Genomic DNA, 19,785 nt, shown 5'->3' with positions numbered 1-19,785 from the left:
ACCACACATGGTGGTCCTTCAGGATGAAATATTGGTCACGGGTCGGGACACCGCCGAGCACCTACAAAACCTGGAGGAGGTCTTCCAGCGACTGGATCACGTAGGGCTGTGGCTGAAGAGGTCAAAATGCGTCGTCATGGCAACAGAAGTGGAGTTTGTGGGGAGAAAGACCGCGGCGGATGGCATTCGGCCCACAGATGCCAAGACAGAGGCTATCAGGAACGTGCCCAGGCCACAGAACATCAGGGAGCTACGGTCATTCCTGGGACTTCTCAACTATTTTGGTAACTTCCTACCGGGGTGAAGCACCCTTTTAGAGCCCCTACATGTGTTATTGCGCAAAGGTGAGAACTGGGTATGGGGAAAAAACCAAGTAATTGCTTTTGAGAAAGCCAGGAACATTTTATGCTTCAACAAGCTGCTTGGATTGTATAACCCGTGTAAAAGACTTGTGCTAGCATGTGACGCATCGTCGTACGGAGTCGGTTGTGTATTACAACAAGCTAACGTTGTGGGGAAGTTGCAACCTGTCGCCTATGCTTCCAGGAGCTTGTCTAAGGCCGAGAGGGCCTACAGCATGATTGAGAAAGAGGCATTAGTGTGTGTGTGTTCGGGGTAAATAAAATGCATCAGTACCTGTTTGGCCTCAAATTTGAGCTGGAAACCGATCACAAGCCCCTCACATCCCTGTTCGCTGAAAACAAGGGGATAAATACTAATGCCTCAGCCCGCATACAAAGGTGGGCACTCGCGCTATCAGCGTATAACTATACCATCCGCCACAGGCCAGGCAGCGAGAACTGTGCGGATGCTCTCAGTCGGCTACCATTGCCCACCACGGAGGTGGAAATGGCGCAGCCTGCAAACTTGTTGATAGTGGCGCAGCCCGCAGACTTGTTGATGGTCATGGAAGCATTTGAAAATGATAAATCACCTGTCACGGCCCGCCAGATTAGGACTTGGACCAGCCAAGATCCTCTGCTGTCCCTAGTAAAAAACTGTGTACTGCATGGGAGCCGGGCCAGCATCCCCGTTGAAATGCAAGAGCTAATCAAGACATTCCAGCGGCGAAAGGACGAGCTGTCCATTCAGGCAGACTGCCTGCTGTGGGGTAACTGCGTAGTGCTACCCAAAAAGAGCAGGGAGACGTTCATCTCGGATCTCCACAGCACACACCCGGGTATAGTAATGATGAAAGCGATAGCCAGATCTCACATATGGTGGCCCGGTATCGACTCTGACTTAGAGTCCTGTGTACGGCAATGCAGCGTATGTGCTCAGTTGAGCAACGCGCCCAGAGAGGCACCACTAAGTTTGTGATCCTGGCCCTCCAGACTATGGTCGAGGATCCATGTCGACTATGCAGGCCCGTTTCTCGGTAAAATGTTCCTGGTGGTGGTGGATGCTTTTTCAAAATGTATTGAACGTGAAATAATGTCAGGAAGCACCGCCATCGCCACCATTGAAAGCCTGAGGGCCATGTTTGCCACCCACGGCCTGCCGGACATACTGGTCAGTGACAATGGGCCATGTTTCACCAGTGCCGAATTTAAAGAATTCATGACCTGCAATGGGATCAAACATGTCACTTTGGCCCGTTTAAACCAATGGGCAGTCAGAGCGGGCAGTACAAACCATCAAACAGAGCCTTAAACGAGTCACAGAAGGCTCACTCCAAACCCGCCTGTCCCGAGTACTGCTCAGCTACTGCACGAGACCCCACTCGCTCACAGGGGTGCCCCGGCTGAGCTACTCATGAAAGGGATACTTAAAACCAGACTCTCACTGGTTCACCCCAACCTGCATGATTAGGTAGAGAGCAAGCGGCAGCAACAAAATGTAAACGATGGTTGCGCCAGTGTGTCACGGGAAATTGATCTGAATAACCCTGTGTATGTGCTAAACTATGGACATGGTCCCAAGTGGAGCATGGGCACGGTGATAGCTAAAGAAGAGTTTAGGGTGTTTGTAGTCAAACTAGACAATGGACAAATTTGCAGAAAGCACCTGGACCAAACGAGGCTGCGGTTCACAGACTGCCCTGAACAACCCACAGCAGACACCACCTTTTTCGAGCCCACAACACACACCCAAAGGATCAACGACACCACGCCAGACCAGGAAATCGAACCCATCACGTCCAACAGCCCAGCAAGGCCAGGCTCACCTAGCAGCCCTGCAGGGCCAACAGCACGCCAGCCCAGCGAGGACATAGCCAACACACGAGAACAGATATTTGTACCGAGGCGGTCCACCAGGGAAAGAAAGGCTCCCGACCGCCTCACCTTGTAAATAGTTTTCACTTTGACTTTGGTGGGGGAGTGATGTTGTGTATTTGTAAAGCATGCACTCCCATGTTCCGTCACCAGGGGGCTAATCCCCTGAAGTCCCAAGGGATCCCAGCATCCCTTGGGAGCACTGTATATAAGCCGGCCCCTAAGGCCTGTTCCTCACTCTGGAGTGGCTTATTAAAGACTGAAATCACTGTTACTTTAACCTCCCTGTGTGCAGTCTCATCTGTGTTCGGAACACAATAGAATGTATCCAGATAACACAGTTCTATCAACCTTATACGTCACGATTGCTCCCTGGCCAGTGAGCCAGCAAGTCATTTTGCAGCCTATGCAGCAATTCATTTGAGCATTTATCAAGTGAAAGCACTTCCTGCTGACAAATGCATTTTTATTGGATCTCGAAGCTCGTAAGTAGGAAACAATCAACTGCACAAATTACCGTGTTCTTCATTAATGTAACAGAGTCTGCAGGGAAGTGCATATAATTTAGATGATGAATTTAGCAAGAGTGCCTCAATAAATCGACTAACACAATGACTTGCAGAGCACTACCTGTTCCCTCTAACCTCTGATAGTTGTTAATGGAAATACTCACACAGAATCTTAACTATCTGGGCTTTCAAGTAGTACTGTGCGAGCCTGTAGAATGGATGGATCCAAATATTCACCAGACATATGTTGACAATAGCCTTCTTGACAAACCTGTACCCTTAAGCTGCTGTCCTGTTCCAATACATTTGCTTCAGTAATGCAGGCATCCGAGAAATAAATGTCATCTGCGCCTGGTTCTGCTATGTGGCATGTGATGATGCCTAACTACAGGGAGCAGTTGTTAGAATCATTTATTAAAATGCTATCCCCTCCCCCCTCATTTTCTCCTGTTTCCACATGTCATCCACTTGAACACTTTCCTGTAAGAATCACTAGATAATGATCAGGAGCCGGGACACCAGCTACCTTTTCTTCTCCCCAAGTCAGAAGCATCGAGGCCAATCGTAGTGTTCCCACTGCTGCCCGAGAGTGATCAGCTCACCTCGAGGCTCAACTGATTAAGCCATACCAACCTGATCTCATACACAGATCAGTGATCCCTGCTGGCCTGTTGGGGGAGGACAGGATTTGGGCTTGCTGGTCAGCACTAACCACCTGGACTCACACATCAAGAATGCCCATTCAGTTTGGAACCAGAGAGTGCATTTTACATCCAGTTTTAAAATGTCACAATGCTGATGGTCATTTCCAAAATTGAATTGTGTGTTTACTAATAATGGCCTTTTTGGAGCTCTCCCATTGCCTCAGCTGACTGCCGAATGGGAACCTTAGCCATGCATACTAGAGCTGATGCAGCATCATTCCAATGTCCAAGTGCAGGTTTTAATGCCATTAAGGCTGCTGAATGTTTGATTTCATAGTATAACTATGGGGCTCGATTTTCCACATAGCCGATTTTTGGCACAGTTGAAGAGGTATGTCCTATTTTTTAGTGGCCTGACTACACCAAAAAAAAGTTCCAAGTTTCGCCGGAATTAACTTTGAATTTGGAGCAGCACAGTTTGTCCTTAAGCTCTGTGGGTGGAGCTTACGGTTTGCGCCGAAAAACTGATGTGGCCAGGGTAACGAGGGTCGCTCTGAAGGGCTAAGGCTAACTGACAAAGGGCTGAGGCTGGAAACTGAAGCTGACGCTGCTGCTATCCCGGGCCGAATGGCCCCCCCCAGCCCCCCTGCTCCTATCCTGGGCCGAATGGCCCCCCAACCCCCCCTCTCCCCCACCGCTCCTACCCCAGGGCAAATGCCCCCCCCGCCGCTGTTATCCCGGGCCGAAAGGCCCCCCCCCACCCCCGCTGCTCCTATCCCGGGCCGAAAGGCCCCCCCCCCCCGCTGCTTCTACCCGGGCCAGATGGCCCCCCCACCCCCCCCACCGCCGCTGCTATCCCGGGCCAAAAGGCCCCCCCCCCCATACTTCTGCCGCTCCTATCCCGGGCCAAATGGCACCAAAAAAAAATTCCCGCTTTCCACATGAGGGGTGTCGTGTGCCTGCGCACTTTCTGAGCTGCTTGTGAGTAGAAAAATCAGAGCTGTAATATGGATCATGGGATAAAGACCAGCGGGCCAAAATTGATGAAGGCTAAGTAAGGCCCATCCAAAGGACCGCCGATGGCCGCCGAGAGATCGGGCGGTACTTTGCCTGGAAGATTCCTCTAAAAGAGATGGCAGTACCACCTGTTGGCCACACAACAGCTTACGCCATCAATCTGGGCGGCAGCGGGCGGGAGCTCTCAATCTCGGCGGCAAAGGAGCTTGCCGCTCAAGTGCCACCGAGGATGGAGTCGGGCCCAGGGAGGGTGGCAGACCTGAAAATAAAAATCATAGGAAACAAAAAAACACACGGGAACACCTTCAGGGGACCCCATCCAGGTAAGTCTCAGTAAAAAAAACATTTAAAATATTTTCACTAATCTTTCTTTTCCCTTCTTCGAACATAATCGTTCAAAGGTGTTCGCAAAGTGATGTGGATACAGCCAATCGCACCCTGTATCTTGGGGAAGCCAGCAATCCTCGAAATGACCACAGCCCTGTCACGCATTGCCTGGGCGGTCATGGGGAACTTGATGTAGTTGTCCCTGCAGGCATACAGTGCAGTAGTCACCTGTCGAATGTAGCTATGTTTTGCATGCTGCGAGATGCAGTATACATTCCCAGTTGATGCCTGAAAGGAGCCGGAGGCATAGAAGGCAAGTGCTGCAGTCACCTTGACCTCTATGGTAGTGCAGTCCTCCTCCTGCTTCTAGGCTGCAGGTCTTCCCTGATAAGTTTGCAGATCTCTGTGATCACCATCTTCCGAAAACACAGCCTGCGAATGCAGTCTGCCTCATTCAGGTGCAGATATGAGCACCTCTGCCTGTACACCTGATGCGGGTAAGGCCTCCTTGCATCATTCGGAGAGCTCACTGGTTCCTGAGATATTGTTGTCTCATTAATCTTCTCCTTTGCATAGCCATGATGCAAAATGTTCTTACTACACGAGGCATTGCGAGGGTCGCCCTCATTGTTTTTTCATAGTTGCAAACGAAATGAAACTACTCAGACAAAGCACTCCCACCTTCCCTCTCCCTGCAAAAGGTTGACGCCCTAGTCCATGGACCACACCCTGGTATGCGCATGCACATCACTAGGCTCGGTTTCTATGGTGATGCGACACTCAAAGCAGAGATTTGGGGCACAAAATACACGGGATAAAATGAAGACTAGGGGCCATATTCACTATTTATTATGTTAGCTCTGCAACAAACTGATTTGTCCCCTCGCCGATGATCACCGGGCTCGAGGCACGGAGTGCCGTCCGGCAGGATTGCTGGCCGAAAGGCCGCCTCTCCCGCACTGCTGCCATCTAGGGCCAAATGGCCCCCCTGCCCCTGGTGCTGCTGCCATCCCCGGGCTGAAAGGCCCCCGCCCCCTGCTGCTGTGTCTTCAGCTCTGCTGAAACAATAGCGTTTTCTCTCCGCCGATTTTCTCTTCTCGGCACTGATTTTCTTAAGTGCAGGTAAGGTTTTTCAGAAGGGTGCAGTGCGATGTTTTAGAAAAAATCGTACTTGGCCAAACTCACCTAAATGGCCAGAAATAGCGTACCCGGCAGGTTTCGCCCCCAGTGACGTCAAAAAAAATGGGAATTAAAAAAATCAGATGTACCTACTTTAGAATGGCACAGAAATTTTGGCGATTTTAATCTGTTCCAAAAAAAACAGCTTAGGTCAAAAAAACGGTGCAGATTGGTGGCGAAAATTCAACCCATGATGACTGAATAACATGTAACATAATTGCAAATGTCAATATAATCTGCAGCTTGAAAGTAAAAAATTATAAATGATGAAATAAGTAGAAAAATATTCTAATGTTTAATCGAAAATGCAACTCAATTCATTTAAGTTATTGTGGTGTTGGGGTCCTTTAAAATGGGCAACTTGATGTTTCTGGAACAAGTGAAAAAGGTTTCATTGACCAAACAAAGAAGCCGTCTGAAGGGTCACACATGAATTGAGCTCTCAATCTCCTTTTAGTGCCCAAATTTGACAGATTTAATCAATTGTGATGGCCTTTTTAATTTTATGAAGACATTGCCTCATGTCATACAACAGCACCATCTATAAATGAGCTGCAATTTCTCATTGGTGAATGTTGGATGTGGACAGGATGGGGCTTAGCTGTAATGTCTTCATATCAACAAGAAATTGTGCTAAGGAATTTCTGTCAGCTAATCTTTGCTATGGCATGACTTTATGACCATGTAAAGAGGCATACCTGGTTTGGAAACTCTAAATGATTAAGACATTTTGAAGCATTAATTAAATTTTTGCAAAAGAACTTTGGGGGCAGAAGAGAATTTTTTTTTATGCAGCGAGTTATGATGATCTGGAATGTTCTGCCTGAAAGGGTGGTGGAAGCAGATTCAACACTAACTTTCAAAAGAGAATTGATAAATACTTGAAAAGGAAAAATTTGCAGCGCTATGGGAAAAAAGCAGATGAGTGGGTTTAATTGGATAGCTACTTCAAACAGCCAGCACCAATGGACTGAATGTACACCTACTTCTGTGCTCTATAATTCTACGAACAATATAACACCAGTTTCTGCTTATGGGCAGTATGGCAGCATGGCATCACGTTGGTCTAACATGCTGATTCGCAAAGAAGTAGAGCTGTGGTTGGCATCTTCAGCCCTTTCATACTGCATTCCTGATCTTGCGCATGCCACTAGAGTGGGGATGGCAAGTAGAGACAAAATATATCTTACAGGACAGAATTGAAAGATAAGCCACATCAGACTGCTTCCTCCTAATTGTCCAGAGTGGCCGAGGTAGAGAACTAGACGCAATTTGCTATCATCTAGGAAATGGACCATTGTAAGAAATCATGGATTGGAAGAAATAACTTGAGACCAAACAGTCCCTTCAGACTGGTGTCAGAATTGAATGATTCATTCTTTGGTATAATAGCTAAAGTGACTTGAACAGTGTGAACATCAATAACTGATAACAGGCAGCTCCAAACATCTGAAGGCCAAGAATGGCCTGTCTGACTCCCACCTTGGGAGGATGTGAAGAGGAGGGTTTCACCCAAGAGCTGAGACAAAGAACCCGACATATTATAGATTAAATGGTCCTGCAAATACCCAACTCCAGGCCCACCCCTAAAAAGAGAATAAAAGGCATTTCAGGGCCAATGGTGAAAATAAGAACTATTCGTGCCACCAGCCATCTGTCCGATCGGGACTAATAACAGCTACTTGTCACGGTCGTATGCCTACTATGTCGATCCTGATTGTGTGCTGTGTTTGACTATTTTTGAACTAACGCTCCCTTAATAAAATGCCTTTTAACTCCTAAGACCCTTTGGGTGTGTGTGTGTGACCTGTGATCCCAGGTTATCCGAGGACCACCATGTGGATACTGGTCTTTAGTGCAGACACCCGATCGGCACAGACGATGGAAGCCCAGAACTCCTGGTCTCAAGCAATCCTGCAGCTTCCCAGCAGTGGGATCACAGGTGCACCACTGCACCCAGCGGTGCAACAGCACATCCTCACGTCTCGCTGACTGATTCTGGAGGTGGTGTGGGGGGGGGGGGGGGGGAATCAATGGCCCTGCTGTCACAGGCAGGCCAACCTCGCTCTACTTTTGACCATTACTCTTTCCAGAACATAACCTCCTCCAGCCCTACAACCCTCTGAGATCTGTGTGCTCCTCCAATTCCAGCTTCTTGTGCATTCCCATTTTAATCACTCCATCATTGGCAGCTGTGCCTTCAGCTGGTGGGCCCCAGGCTCTGAACTTCCCTCCCTAAACCTCCGCATCTCTCTCTACCTCTCTCCTTCTTTAAGATGCTCCTTAAAACCTACCGCTTTGATCAAGCTTTTGGTCAGCTGTCCTATTATCTCCTTCAGTGGCTCGATGTCAAATTTTGTCTGATAACACTCCTGTGAAATGCCTTGGGATGTTGTCCTACATTAAAGGTGTTATATAAATGCAAGTTGTTGTTGTTGTTGATAACTTGCTGAGAGACTCGAGACTGATGCAACCTGATTTTATTTAAGTTGCTGTGGAGGACGGGGTGTCAGGCAATAGGTTGGCCATCTTCCCCCACTCCTTTACACCAATGATCGAGGCCCTGCTTCTGCTCTTGCACTCTTACATTCAACTGGCCAGAGTACCACAGCACATGCTCCAGAACACGTGCTTCTCTCTTGCCTTAAGCCCACTATTTCATATTTGCCGCTTCTGCTTTTGAACCAATGCTTCAATGGCCATTATTGTTTACTGTCCTGTTTGTCAACTGTTCAGCGGCCCATTCTCCTCATTTTGCCCCCTCTCCCGATCGATGTTTGCTCATTCTCTGCTGCTGCTGTCCTCTCAGCCAATTCGCAGCCTATTCAGCATTAAAATGTTACTGATGCTTCGTACCACCGCTATCTTCATACTGCTTACATTTTTTTCACTTCAAAAATTGCAGGACGCATGCACAGCATGAAAGACTGGAATTGTGCTTCCCATTGTGCTAGAGAAATTTCCCTGATGCAGATCCGTTGTTAGCAAACGTGTCCAAAATAAATTCCCAAGATTTCGGAGTTCCATTGCTCAAAAATCGGGTTTGGGCAATACTGAGTATCTGTGGCTGGTGGGGTGGGTTGTTGCTGATAGCACACACTTGTACAGTTAGTCCTACAGTGAGGAGGCAGATGTGTGGAGTGGCAATCTAAGAGGAATGCAATTGTTGGATCAAATAATTTATCCTGTTCCTAAAAATTCTTATTTTATTTGTCGTTATAATAAGGTTGCATCTCTGAATTTAGGAAGAAGTGGTCTCACCCCACCTCCATAAAGCTTGGGAACATTTTGGTTATATTAAGGGCACTTGTTTCACATTTGAAGAGTTTGCACTAGATATTTTCTTAGGTTGAATGTCACTGGTCACTCACGTAAGTAGATCTAATGTAGCCCATGATCCGGAGTGCACTTTTATTATCCAGTATCTGGTTAAATGATAGCGTAACTCAGTGGTTGTAACATAGAAAGAAAGAAAGAACTTGCATTTATATTGTGCCTTTCACAACCAATGGATGTCCCAATGAAGTACTTTTGAAGTGCAGTCACTGTTGTAATGTAGGAAACAGGCAGCCAATTTGCACACAAGGTCCCACAAACAGAAATCAAATAATGACCAGATAATCTGTGTTAGTGATATCAGTTGAGGGATAAATAGTGGTCTGGACACCGAGGAGAACACCCCTGCTCTTCTTCGAATAGTGCCATGGGATCTTTTACATACACCTCGGTTAAACGTTTCATCTGAAAGAAGGCACCTCCATCTGTGCAGCACTCCCTCACTACTGTACTGAAGTGTCAGCCTAGATTATGTGTTCAAGTCTCTGCACAACCTTCTGAACCCACAACCTTCTGAATCAGAGGTGAGAGTGCTTCCCACTTAGCTTTGACTGGCATAGCACCATTATTGTGTATACCAGATATTCTATACACGTGCTGCAACATTTGTTCTCCTATCTTTAAGGAGCATGACTGAAGGCACTCTAGTAAGATGAGGCATGATCGCAAATCAGTAAACTGGTTTATTTTACATAAAATTATTTTACATGAATTACTGAGTACCGTTTTTCAGTGAGAATCATCCAGTACCTACCATTCATTGTACCATTGAAATAAATAAAAGCAACTCTTCCTACCTTTTAGACGAAACTCATTTACGAGCTAAGTAATCTCAAGCTAAGTGGCCATATTGTCCTCTGGCGCAGGCTGCCCATTCGTTTGCCTTCCCCGAGTCTCTATCTTTCTGACTGACAGAGAGAGACAGAGAGAGCGATCTTGGCTAGGTCTGTATGTGGACAAATAGCTTTTCTCATTTAATTAACCCACAAGGGGTCTTCCACCCATATTGACTGAAAACAATCTGTGTTGATGGCCAAAAATGATTCTTTAATGATGTGATCATTTGCTGTTTGACCCCTGATGTTCCTCCCATTGCTTCGAATGTACAGTAAGGTACAAAAGTAAATAGTTGGGTGGCTGTTCCATCTGGTGACCTAATCAGGAATCATCTATCACCAGGGTGGAGACATCTATGGAATGTATTCAACAACTTCATTGCTTTCTAATTGCTATTCTAAATTACAGGGGCAAAAATCTAGATTTCATGTTAGCTGGTGTTAATGTTAAGTCAACAAAAATACTGAATTTAATATACAAGAAATATTATAAATTAACAAAATTCCGCTCAGGCAATGCCAGTAAAACCCAAAATGCTGCAGCACTATAATTGTTCTTGTATCCATTTAATTTCAGCTCAAGGACAGTAAACTCTCACCAATAGATGCCCCTGTTTTCCAATAAAACTTTGCAACACATGTGAATTTGAAGAGATTACAAGCATATACATATTCTTGAAGTACATTACAGCTAATGTAGTTTGTATTTTCCTTTGTTCTATTGAGAGTGTTGCACCTGAATGTTTTTGTCAGAATTGAAATGGGATTTACATAAACTAATGCAATATTATGTGAATCATTTCTTTTTGAGCATCTCACCTATTAAGACATTGAGAAATCATCATACAACATTAACTGTGTAACATACACACAACTCAGAATTTAGCGTCCATCTTGTTTGAAACAAAGTAAGATTTTTACAGAATTATTACATAAAAAGCTTTGAATGTTTGGAGCAATCAGGTACACTTATTAAGATGGAGAAATTATGACTTGGGGAGCAATTCAAGACAAGATATCAGGCATAAACACAATTTATTTTAAATGGGTGGTTAAGGAGGAGAAGTTAAACCATGTACTAAATTACTTGGGATAACTCGCTCGGTTCAAAGGGTTGTGTGACTTTACAAATGAGTAATTAGGAGCTGTGAGGTTGTGGCGGTCACAGCTGCTAGTTCAGAAATAAGTGTCTTCACTGTTTGCTTGTGATTGTGGAGGAATAAGGGAGGCAGCAGTGAATGTAAATCAAAGGGTGGGAGAGATGCCACAATCCATGTGGGTGCTCAACAGCACAACAATGTCCTTCTGCCCAGCTTGCTGTGCAATGGCCAAAGCAGTACTGCCATCCTGCAGGGAAAGTAAGAGAGAGAAGCAGACGATGAAACACTGAACATGTGATAAATAATTCGTCAACAACTTTTTGTAAAAGGCCACCTTCCCTGCCAACGTTATGCTCCAGGGCCATTCTCAGGAATGCCGCACTAGAGATATGGGGTGCAGGTCTGCGCCTACCACTCTCTATGTGTGAACTTCATGGCTTTAAATCACACAGCTGTGGAGAATTATCAAGTGGTGTCGAAGCTTATTCCCAAAGGAAAGAAAAAATAAAACTGTGGGACCAATAGTTCTATTAGGTAGCTTAATTTTAATGGGATCTGTTCATTTGATTCATACAAATTGACATCGTCCTCCTTCCTAATAAAATGGCTGCGTCTTCCTGGATAGCTTAAAAAAAGGACTTAATGGCAGTTTGGTCACAAGGCATGTGACACAGTAAGTGTGCCAAGGGCCAGAGTGAAGGAGGAGGCAGATGGTAACTGGCTCCCCTGAACCCTGGGGCAGCATTATGAGCACAGAATCATTGTATGTCACCGACAACCACTACAGAACTAACAGAGGTGCTTGAAATAATCCCTATAATTATTTTAGACATAGACAGTTGGGAACTATCATAACAATCCTCCTTTGAAATAATCTTTCAATAGCAATTAACATGTTACCAAGAAATACAATAAACTATTTGCATCTAATTGATGTTCATGGAAAATAAAGACACTAAAAAAACTGCAATATCACTTCTAATCACTAACCAATCAATTTAATATATTCAAAAGTAACCAGCAAGTGTACTCAGGCAGATCGTTGCAAGAAATGTAAATTACATTTAAATATATGTTTTTGGTGAATTTTTGTGCTCATCTCGCTGAAGGATGTAATGGAACACGTTTCTGCTTTGGGTACTCAGTGTCATTATCAAGTATTCCCAGGTCAGTATATTGAAGCAGAGTAAAGTTCCCTCTACTTTGTCTCAATAATGTGGCTCATCCCAAACCTTGGAAGAGCACACCTCACCAGCACCACTCTGACATTTCCCAAATCCCCACACCAGCTGTTTATGTGCCCTCTCGAAATGACCACATTGTAAGCAGTTTTGTGCTGTGGGTCTGGGCTGCGACAGGTTATTGGAGCTGACAAAGAGGGGAGAGCCTTGATCCCATCCGTCTAAATGCCAATTCAAGTTCCAGAAGTGAATGAGTAACATGAAATCCTCTGCACCCCATTTTTGAAAAAAAACTTATATCAAATAATTACAGAAATTTAAGCAGAGAACAATATATACTTTGATTCTATTAAAGCAAATAATTAGGTGTATAAACAATTAGTAAGATATAACATGGACATTATAGTGGCAGGTTCTTGCTGTTTATCAGCAGTTAATAGGGAGGAAAGATTTGGGGGAACCGAGATGAAAGGCAGGCCAATGGTGTAGGCACCAAGGTTTAAAAGAGTAAAAAAAAAGAAGGTAACTCAGGAATTGCGATTAGGTGATGATAAGGTTTGGTTTTAAAATCCCGAAGACTGTAGGAGGAAGGAAGGATTAAGGGAGATGGGAGGCAAGCATTCCACAGCTTTGAGGTCCTGGGAATGAGAATAGAAGACAGCTGCAAGAGTCTTGATTTCAACATAGTATAGATGGAGGGAGGAGAAAGAATGTGTTGATTGGTGTATTGGGAGCTTAGGAAAAACAAGAGCATAAAATAACTAAATGTTTCAATAAAATAGCAAAATACACGAAAGGTTATGATGGAGAAAGAGATTGGAGGCTAGAGGGGAGTGAAAACTCAACAATCAAACGCCAAGTCTTTTCTAGTATCCTGTATGAGATTGGCATTAGGAGCCATCCTTTGGGAGCATTATTCAAGTTGGGATCTATAGAGATGAAGAGTTGCTGATGCTTGAAAGAGGAAAGATAGCTTCTTGTAGGAAACTTAGCAATGGAAATAATTGAGTATGAACAGACGAGATACTGAGGCCAACAGGGTTAATAGATAAAGAAGGACCAAAGGTGGAGCCAATGGTAAATAACAGTAGTTGCATTTTCATTGCCCCATGAAGGGAATGGAGATGAAGATTAACTGATTTATCTATTGTATTGAGAGGAGTGAAGATTGTGTGCACGGAGGATATGTGCAACCTGAGGTAAGTTGATGAAGGAAGAGGGGAAACAATCAGCAAAAGAATGAATAGGGATGAGCAATAAATTAAAATATGGAGAAGGAAGATAATGAAAGAAAGAAAAGACCTCAAACTGTATGAGTCTGTACTCACTTTATCAGTGAGTGCTGTATTACACCCAGGCTGAGCCAAGAGAAGCTTGACGATCTCCACATGACCATGCTCACTTGCACACATGAGTGTTGTGGATCCGTCATCATCTTGGATATTCATATTAGCTCCATATGATAGGAGGGCTTTCACCATATTGATCCTTCCGTGACTGACAGCCAGCATTAATGCTGTCTGCCCTGCCTGTAAAAAGCCATTAAACAGTTATCTTTGGTAGTTATCATTTAAAAAATGATATTTTGGTCATGAATTAAAATAATCGTGTTATATCAATGCTTAAGGCCTGAACACCAAGGTCCTGCTGAGAATGAGCTTAACTTTGGGGCCACAAAGGATGGCATAGAGTAGGTGCTGCCGAGGACTCAAAGGAGTTTCTACCCTTTCATGTTTTGAAAATATTTGATTCATCTTTATTTCCTGGACTGGTTTTGATCACCTGAGGGTGTTGGAGATTAATTTTCCAGAGTATTTTTTCCCTTATAGGTCCTGGATTTTTCTCAGTTTTTTTGCCTCTCCCAGGAGATTACATGGCTTGGTGGGGGGAGCGGGGTGGGGGGCGGCGGCGGGGGTGGGGGGGGGTGGTGCTAGCGTCTAGTTAAGATGCTCCAGCCATCATGAGTGTGGGGCAGGCTTGATGAATCAGCTGGTCTTTTCCTGCCCATCATTTTCATATGTTCGTCTGTTCTTTGTCTATTCAACATGTAAAGCCAAATAGTCGATTCAGGATCGATTTTCTTCTTGACAGCAGTTGGGAGCAGTTCTACTTAGTCTCCTACTTGCTAGAAGACAGTGTTAGTTCTGTTTACCAGAGTTCTGACCTTAGCTTCCTCACCTCGGAGAATGGCAGCAATGGAGTGGCTACAGGACGCGATGAAAAAGGGGTCAGAGGTGCAAACAACTGACCCTTGCTGACCACCGCCTCAGTGTCAGCCTCCAGCCATGCAAGTCACAATGTATTTAAATAAATGTAATCCTCTGCACCTATCGGATTAACTAGCCTCAAGACTAGTCTGACTGCCCACTAATCACCAGCAGTTATATTTTGCAGCAGTCAGAAAATACCTCAGTGCATTAAATCATTTGTTTGTGAGCCTTTTTGTAAGTTTCCGTTCACTTTATCAAAACCTCATAATTTTCTATTTTTATTTGTTCCTGGGCTGTGGGCCTCGCTGGCAAGGCCAGCATTTATTGCCCATCCCAAATGGAGGGATTTGAAGACAAGGATGAGATTTTTTAAATTGAGATATCGCTCAACTGGGAATCAATGTAGGTCAGCGAGCACAGGGAAGATGGGTGAAAGGGACAGAGTCCGAGTTACGATATTGCAGTCCATGCTGATAGGTAGTGAGTTCCAAGGTTTTGACCAGCAATGTTGAAGGAATGGTGAAGTATGCCCAAGTGCATTACTTAGTAGTGAACTTGGAAGTGATGGTGTTCCTATGCACCTGCAGACCTTGTCCTTCTAGGTAGTGGAGGTCGTGGGTTTGAGGAGGTGCTGTTGAAGAAGCATTGGCAAGTTGCTGCAGCGCATCCTGTAGATAATATATAACGCAGCCACAGTATGCCTGTGCTGGAGGGGTGGATGTTTAGGCTAGTGGATCAAGTGGTGGTTTGGATGGTATTGAGCTTCTCAAGTGTTGTTGTTGTAGCTGCACCCATCCAACAAAGTGGAGTACTGACAATCACACTCTTGATTTGTGCCTTGTGGGTGGTAGAGAGGCTTTGGGGAGTCAGGAAGTGAGCCACCTGCTGCAGAACATCCCTAAGTAACTGTGTCTGAACCCATAAGTCACTCTTCTCCTCTATTATTTTTAAAGTTTCATCATTTAATGTATATGTCCACTTATTCTTCCTACCAAAATGTGTCATATTTCACATTTCCCACATCAAATGTCATTTGACATCTATCTATCCGACCAATCTACTAATCTGTCAGTGTCCTCCTGAAGTTGCATATGGTCCTCTTCGCAGTTAGCCACACTCCCGATTTTTCTGTCATCTACAAATTTTGCTATTGTGTCCTCTAAACCCAGGTGCCAATCATTTTTATATTGTATATTTAATGAGAAGCGCAATGATCCCAACGTTAATCCCTAAGGGACCCCTCTGTTTACATCTCTACAATCTGTAAATATCCATTAACCACTGCTCTCTTTTCTGTCTTTTGCCCAACTTTCTAACCATGCTGCCATTAATACTGTGTGCCTTAACTTTATAGAAACATGGGGAGAGAAATTGGGCTACTTTGTGCCTCCCCATAGCATTCCAGAGGGTGCTAACGGGGCGCAAATGAGTTTGTGACCGGGTGTGGCACTGCAATCGACTCCTGCTAAATTCGGCGGGAGTTTAACGGCGGCGCTACGGTGCTGCACCCCGACCTCCTGCGCCCGGAGATCATGTCAACATCACCGTGCATATCACCCCATTAGCGCCCGGCCCCTAAACTGAGTTTCGCCACCTGAAGCAGCGGCGGGCGAGAACACTGACAGCTTCAGGGGTCGCGTACAAGGTACTTTTTCGTTGCTGCTCCGGATGTGGTTTCTTCGCAGGTTCAGGGCCGTGATCGCTCAGCCTGGCACTCTGCGTGTGTGTCGGGCTGATCGCATGGCACCCCCGCTCCCTGCTGGTCCAGGTAGGTGGCTTCTTCTTTGGCAGAGTATGCAGCATAGGCCCTTCCCGTTACTTGAGGGGCGACAACCCTCAAGCGGCGCGGGACTTCGCACCTCCCGGAAGTTACCTCCCCCAAACGGGGCGATAATCAATTTCTAGGCCATAGGAATTGCTAGACAAAAAAAGCCCAAGGTCCATCTTGTTCCCCTTCAACCACCCTGGTAGTCACATGATACAATTATATTGGAGTTGTTGACTGATCATGGCAATCAATCTCGATCAATCAGTCTACAACAGACCCAGACATGATGCGAGGAAAGCCCTAGTGATGGAAAACTTTGGGAACCATAGGTCCGAAGTCACTCAAGCATGCTACACTTACCATACGCCATGTCTCAAATTAGTCATATATTGTATCCCAAAATATTATTTTCTGAAAGAAATCTATCTAATTTTCATTTGAAATAGTCACTGCTATATGCTTCCACCATCTCCTGAGGGAGCCTGTTCCATAGATTGACCACTCGCTCACTGAAATATTGTTTCTGCAGATAAGTTTTGAATTACCCTTTAATCTGCTTCTAATGTTCTGGACAGGTGAAAGAGTTCAACATCGCGATGTGCATACAGTCTATTGCTCCCTCCAACTTGGTGAAGCTTGCCATTCTGGAGAATCCTAGAGCCCTCTCACTCTGTGCCTCCCTGGTCATAGGGAAGCTGATCAAGTCCCTCCTGCATGCGTACAGAGCTTCAGTAACCTGTCCAATGCAGCGATGTGTGACATGCTGAGAAAGTCTGCAAATGTTGCCAGCTGTGGCCTGAAAAGAACCTGAGGCATAGAACGACAGTGCCGCGGTGACTTTGACCTCGACGGCCAGTGCAGTTCTGATGGTGCTGGCAGGCTGCAGATCTGCCCTTATCAGCTGGCATACCTCAGTGATAACCTCTTTGTGGAAGCGCAGTCTCCAAAGGCAGGTGGTGTCAGGCAAATCGAGATAAGACTGCTTCTCACGACCTGCAGAGTACATCCGAACTCCACCGAGGTTGAAGCACAGCAGCCTTTTAAAGGACACGACATATGATCTAAAACATGGCGTCCATAACGCTGTGATTCGTTCCGGTTAGTTCCACTTTTTCTGGGCGGTTTTTTGAGCGAACGATATTGTGGGCAAAATGTGTGCGAAATGTGTGCGAGTGGTGAAATTGACGATGGGCGATCTCCATGGCCGCTAGTTTGGGTAAATATGCTCTTTACGACAAAAAACAGTCGGCGGGCGTTAATATTGAATCTCGGCGTTAATTCCATCCGGAAAGTAACGCTGGGCTATATTATGGGCGTTGAATTTGCCCATTCTGCTGAATTTGCCCATTCTGCTGATTCCGCCCAAAAAAGGTGGGCAGGCAGTAATATTTTTTCTCGGCATTAAGCACATGGGGAAAGTAACGCTCGCCGATAAGTTTCTGAAAAATGTCTGTTAGTTTCCATTTTGTGCCAAAATGGGAGATATATGGGCATTAAACATCATTTCAGCAGTAAAATGGGTGCTAAGTGGGTGTTAAGCAGGCAAAAAAAGTGGAGGTTCTAGCCCCATAAGTAACAATGATATCACCTCTCAACCTTCTCTTTGCCAGTGAGTACATTGCCAATTTACATAATCGGTCCTTATAACCAATCCCTCCAACCTCTCAAATCATTCTGGGTGCTCTCTTCTGTATCCTTTCAACAGCTGCCATATCCTTTCTGTACTGAGGCGGCCAAAACTGGACACAGTATTCTAAGCGTGGTCGCACCAATGATTTATAAAGTGGCAGGATTACTATTTCAGCTCAATGTTGGCCTTTTAATACATCTCAACATCCAATTTGCTTTACTCACTGCCACCGAGCGTTGTTGCGATAGCTTCAATATATTGTCAATCAGGAACCCTTATGGTAACTAAACTCGGTATTCCAAAGTATTCCTTCTTACCTCTTCAATGAAAGAAAGCAAGGGAATAGAGCTGGGGCCAGTGCTGTGAATGACATGTAGATCACAATCCATACCTGAATGGCTTGGACGTTGACATTTCCCAAATGAAGAAGCTGCATGACCACCGCCAACTCCTCATCGGTTTCAGCAGAAGCCAGTGAAGCTAACATAGTAGCAGTGTATCCCGCCTTATTCTGATGGTCCACATTGCACATACCTGTTCAGCAATATGATAAGAATAATTCAACAAGCAAGCACAGCAAGTTCCTCATTCAATGCTTCTATCACCATCTTTCGAGAGCGCAAAGGCTTTTATAGGAGTGGATTTACATAGAATTTGTGGTCTCGCTTCCCCGGTGGCTGGGTGGGAAAATGCACCATGTGGTGTAACATAACATAAAGGCCAGAAAGGTGTCCGGTTCCTTTCCTTGTCTTTTCTGAGCTAACTAATCTCAGCTGGGGCAGCAACAATTAGTCCAGGTCTAGGGAATGGGAAAGAAACCAATCAGCCAGACTGCTGCTAATCATGATCCAATGAATCTTGCTGGAAAGTGTGCGTGTATGGATGTCGGGTAAGGACAGGATCAAGCTCAGCTGCGATGACCCCCTAGAACAGCCTGCCGACACTCTGGGCCCCTGTGTAAAGAATGACAACACAGATCAACGATACCCCAGCATGCATCAACGCCTTCGAGGAGAGGAGGAGTCATTTGGAGATGGAGAAAAGGCCCCTTGTCATCTTGCTTAACTTCTTCATCTGTTATTGGTGATGATAGCTGTAAGCACAGAAAACCATCGGGGTAGATTTGAACAGATTTTATCCGGCAGAAACGGACAGGTAGTGGCCCAAGAATGGTTTAACTGCCGCATTGACACCAGCGCTCCATCCAGTGCCAAATTCAAAGAGGCCTTCCTCAAAGCGTGATCCAATGACGTACATAAGACCAAAGTGGCAACTTTGATGGACGTGGGCAGAGAGTGTGCCTTGCACGCTCTGTCCAGTTATACTAGGTGGTGCAACAAAGGAGGCACCAAAAGGTGATGTACAAAATTATTTTGGTGGGGCCAGGTGAAGCTTCACCAGAATAATGTGGGCTCCTCCCGCCCCAGGCTCCCACCCCCTCCATGATGGCCCCTGTTTTTTTTTTTGATTCGGTCATGGGATGTGGGCGTCGTTGGCAAGGCTGGCATTTATTGCCCATCCCTAATTGCCTTCGAGAAGGTTGTATGAAGCTGCCTTCTTGAACCACTTGTGGTGAAGGTACTCCCTCTGTGCTGACTTTGTCATAGTGGTTTGGTACAACTGAGAGGCTTGCTAGGCCATTTCAGTGGGCAGTTAAGAGTCAACCACATTGCGGTCTGCAATCACATATTATCCAGAAAGGGTAACATCGGCAGATTTCCTTCCACATTAGCGAACCAGCTGCGTGTTTACGACAATCCGGTAGTTTCATGGTGAGCATGATACTAGCTGTTTTTTAAAATTCCAGATTTATTTAATTAACTGAATTTAAA

General features: G+C 45.4%; 1 protein-coding gene across 1 annotated transcript in view; it reads right to left on the bottom strand.

The window, feature by feature from the left end:
• Positions 1–9,891: 9,891 nt before the first annotated feature.
• LOC139268670 (KN motif and ankyrin repeat domain-containing protein 1-like) overlaps positions 9,892–19,785 on the bottom strand; it is a 141,270-nt gene continuing 131,376 nt past the window's right edge. The window contains exons 8-10 of the mRNA XM_070887206.1: positions 18,345–18,487; positions 13,674–13,874; positions 9,892–11,411 (exon numbers count right to left, since the gene is read on the bottom strand). Coding sequence (XP_070743307.1) covers positions 11,310–11,411; positions 13,674–13,874; positions 18,345–18,487 — 446 coding nt within the window. The 3' untranslated portion in view covers positions 9,892–11,309. The remainder of the gene's footprint in view (positions 11,412–13,673; positions 13,875–18,344; positions 18,488–19,785) is intronic.

This window comes from Pristiophorus japonicus, chromosome 8, assembly GCF_044704955.1.
Source record: "Pristiophorus japonicus isolate sPriJap1 chromosome 8, sPriJap1.hap1, whole genome shotgun sequence".
Classification (NCBI taxonomy): domain Eukaryota; kingdom Metazoa; phylum Chordata; class Chondrichthyes; family Pristiophoridae; genus Pristiophorus; species Pristiophorus japonicus.
The sequence above is the reverse complement of the archived record's forward strand: the minus strand, read 5'-3'. Positions and strand labels throughout refer to the sequence as shown.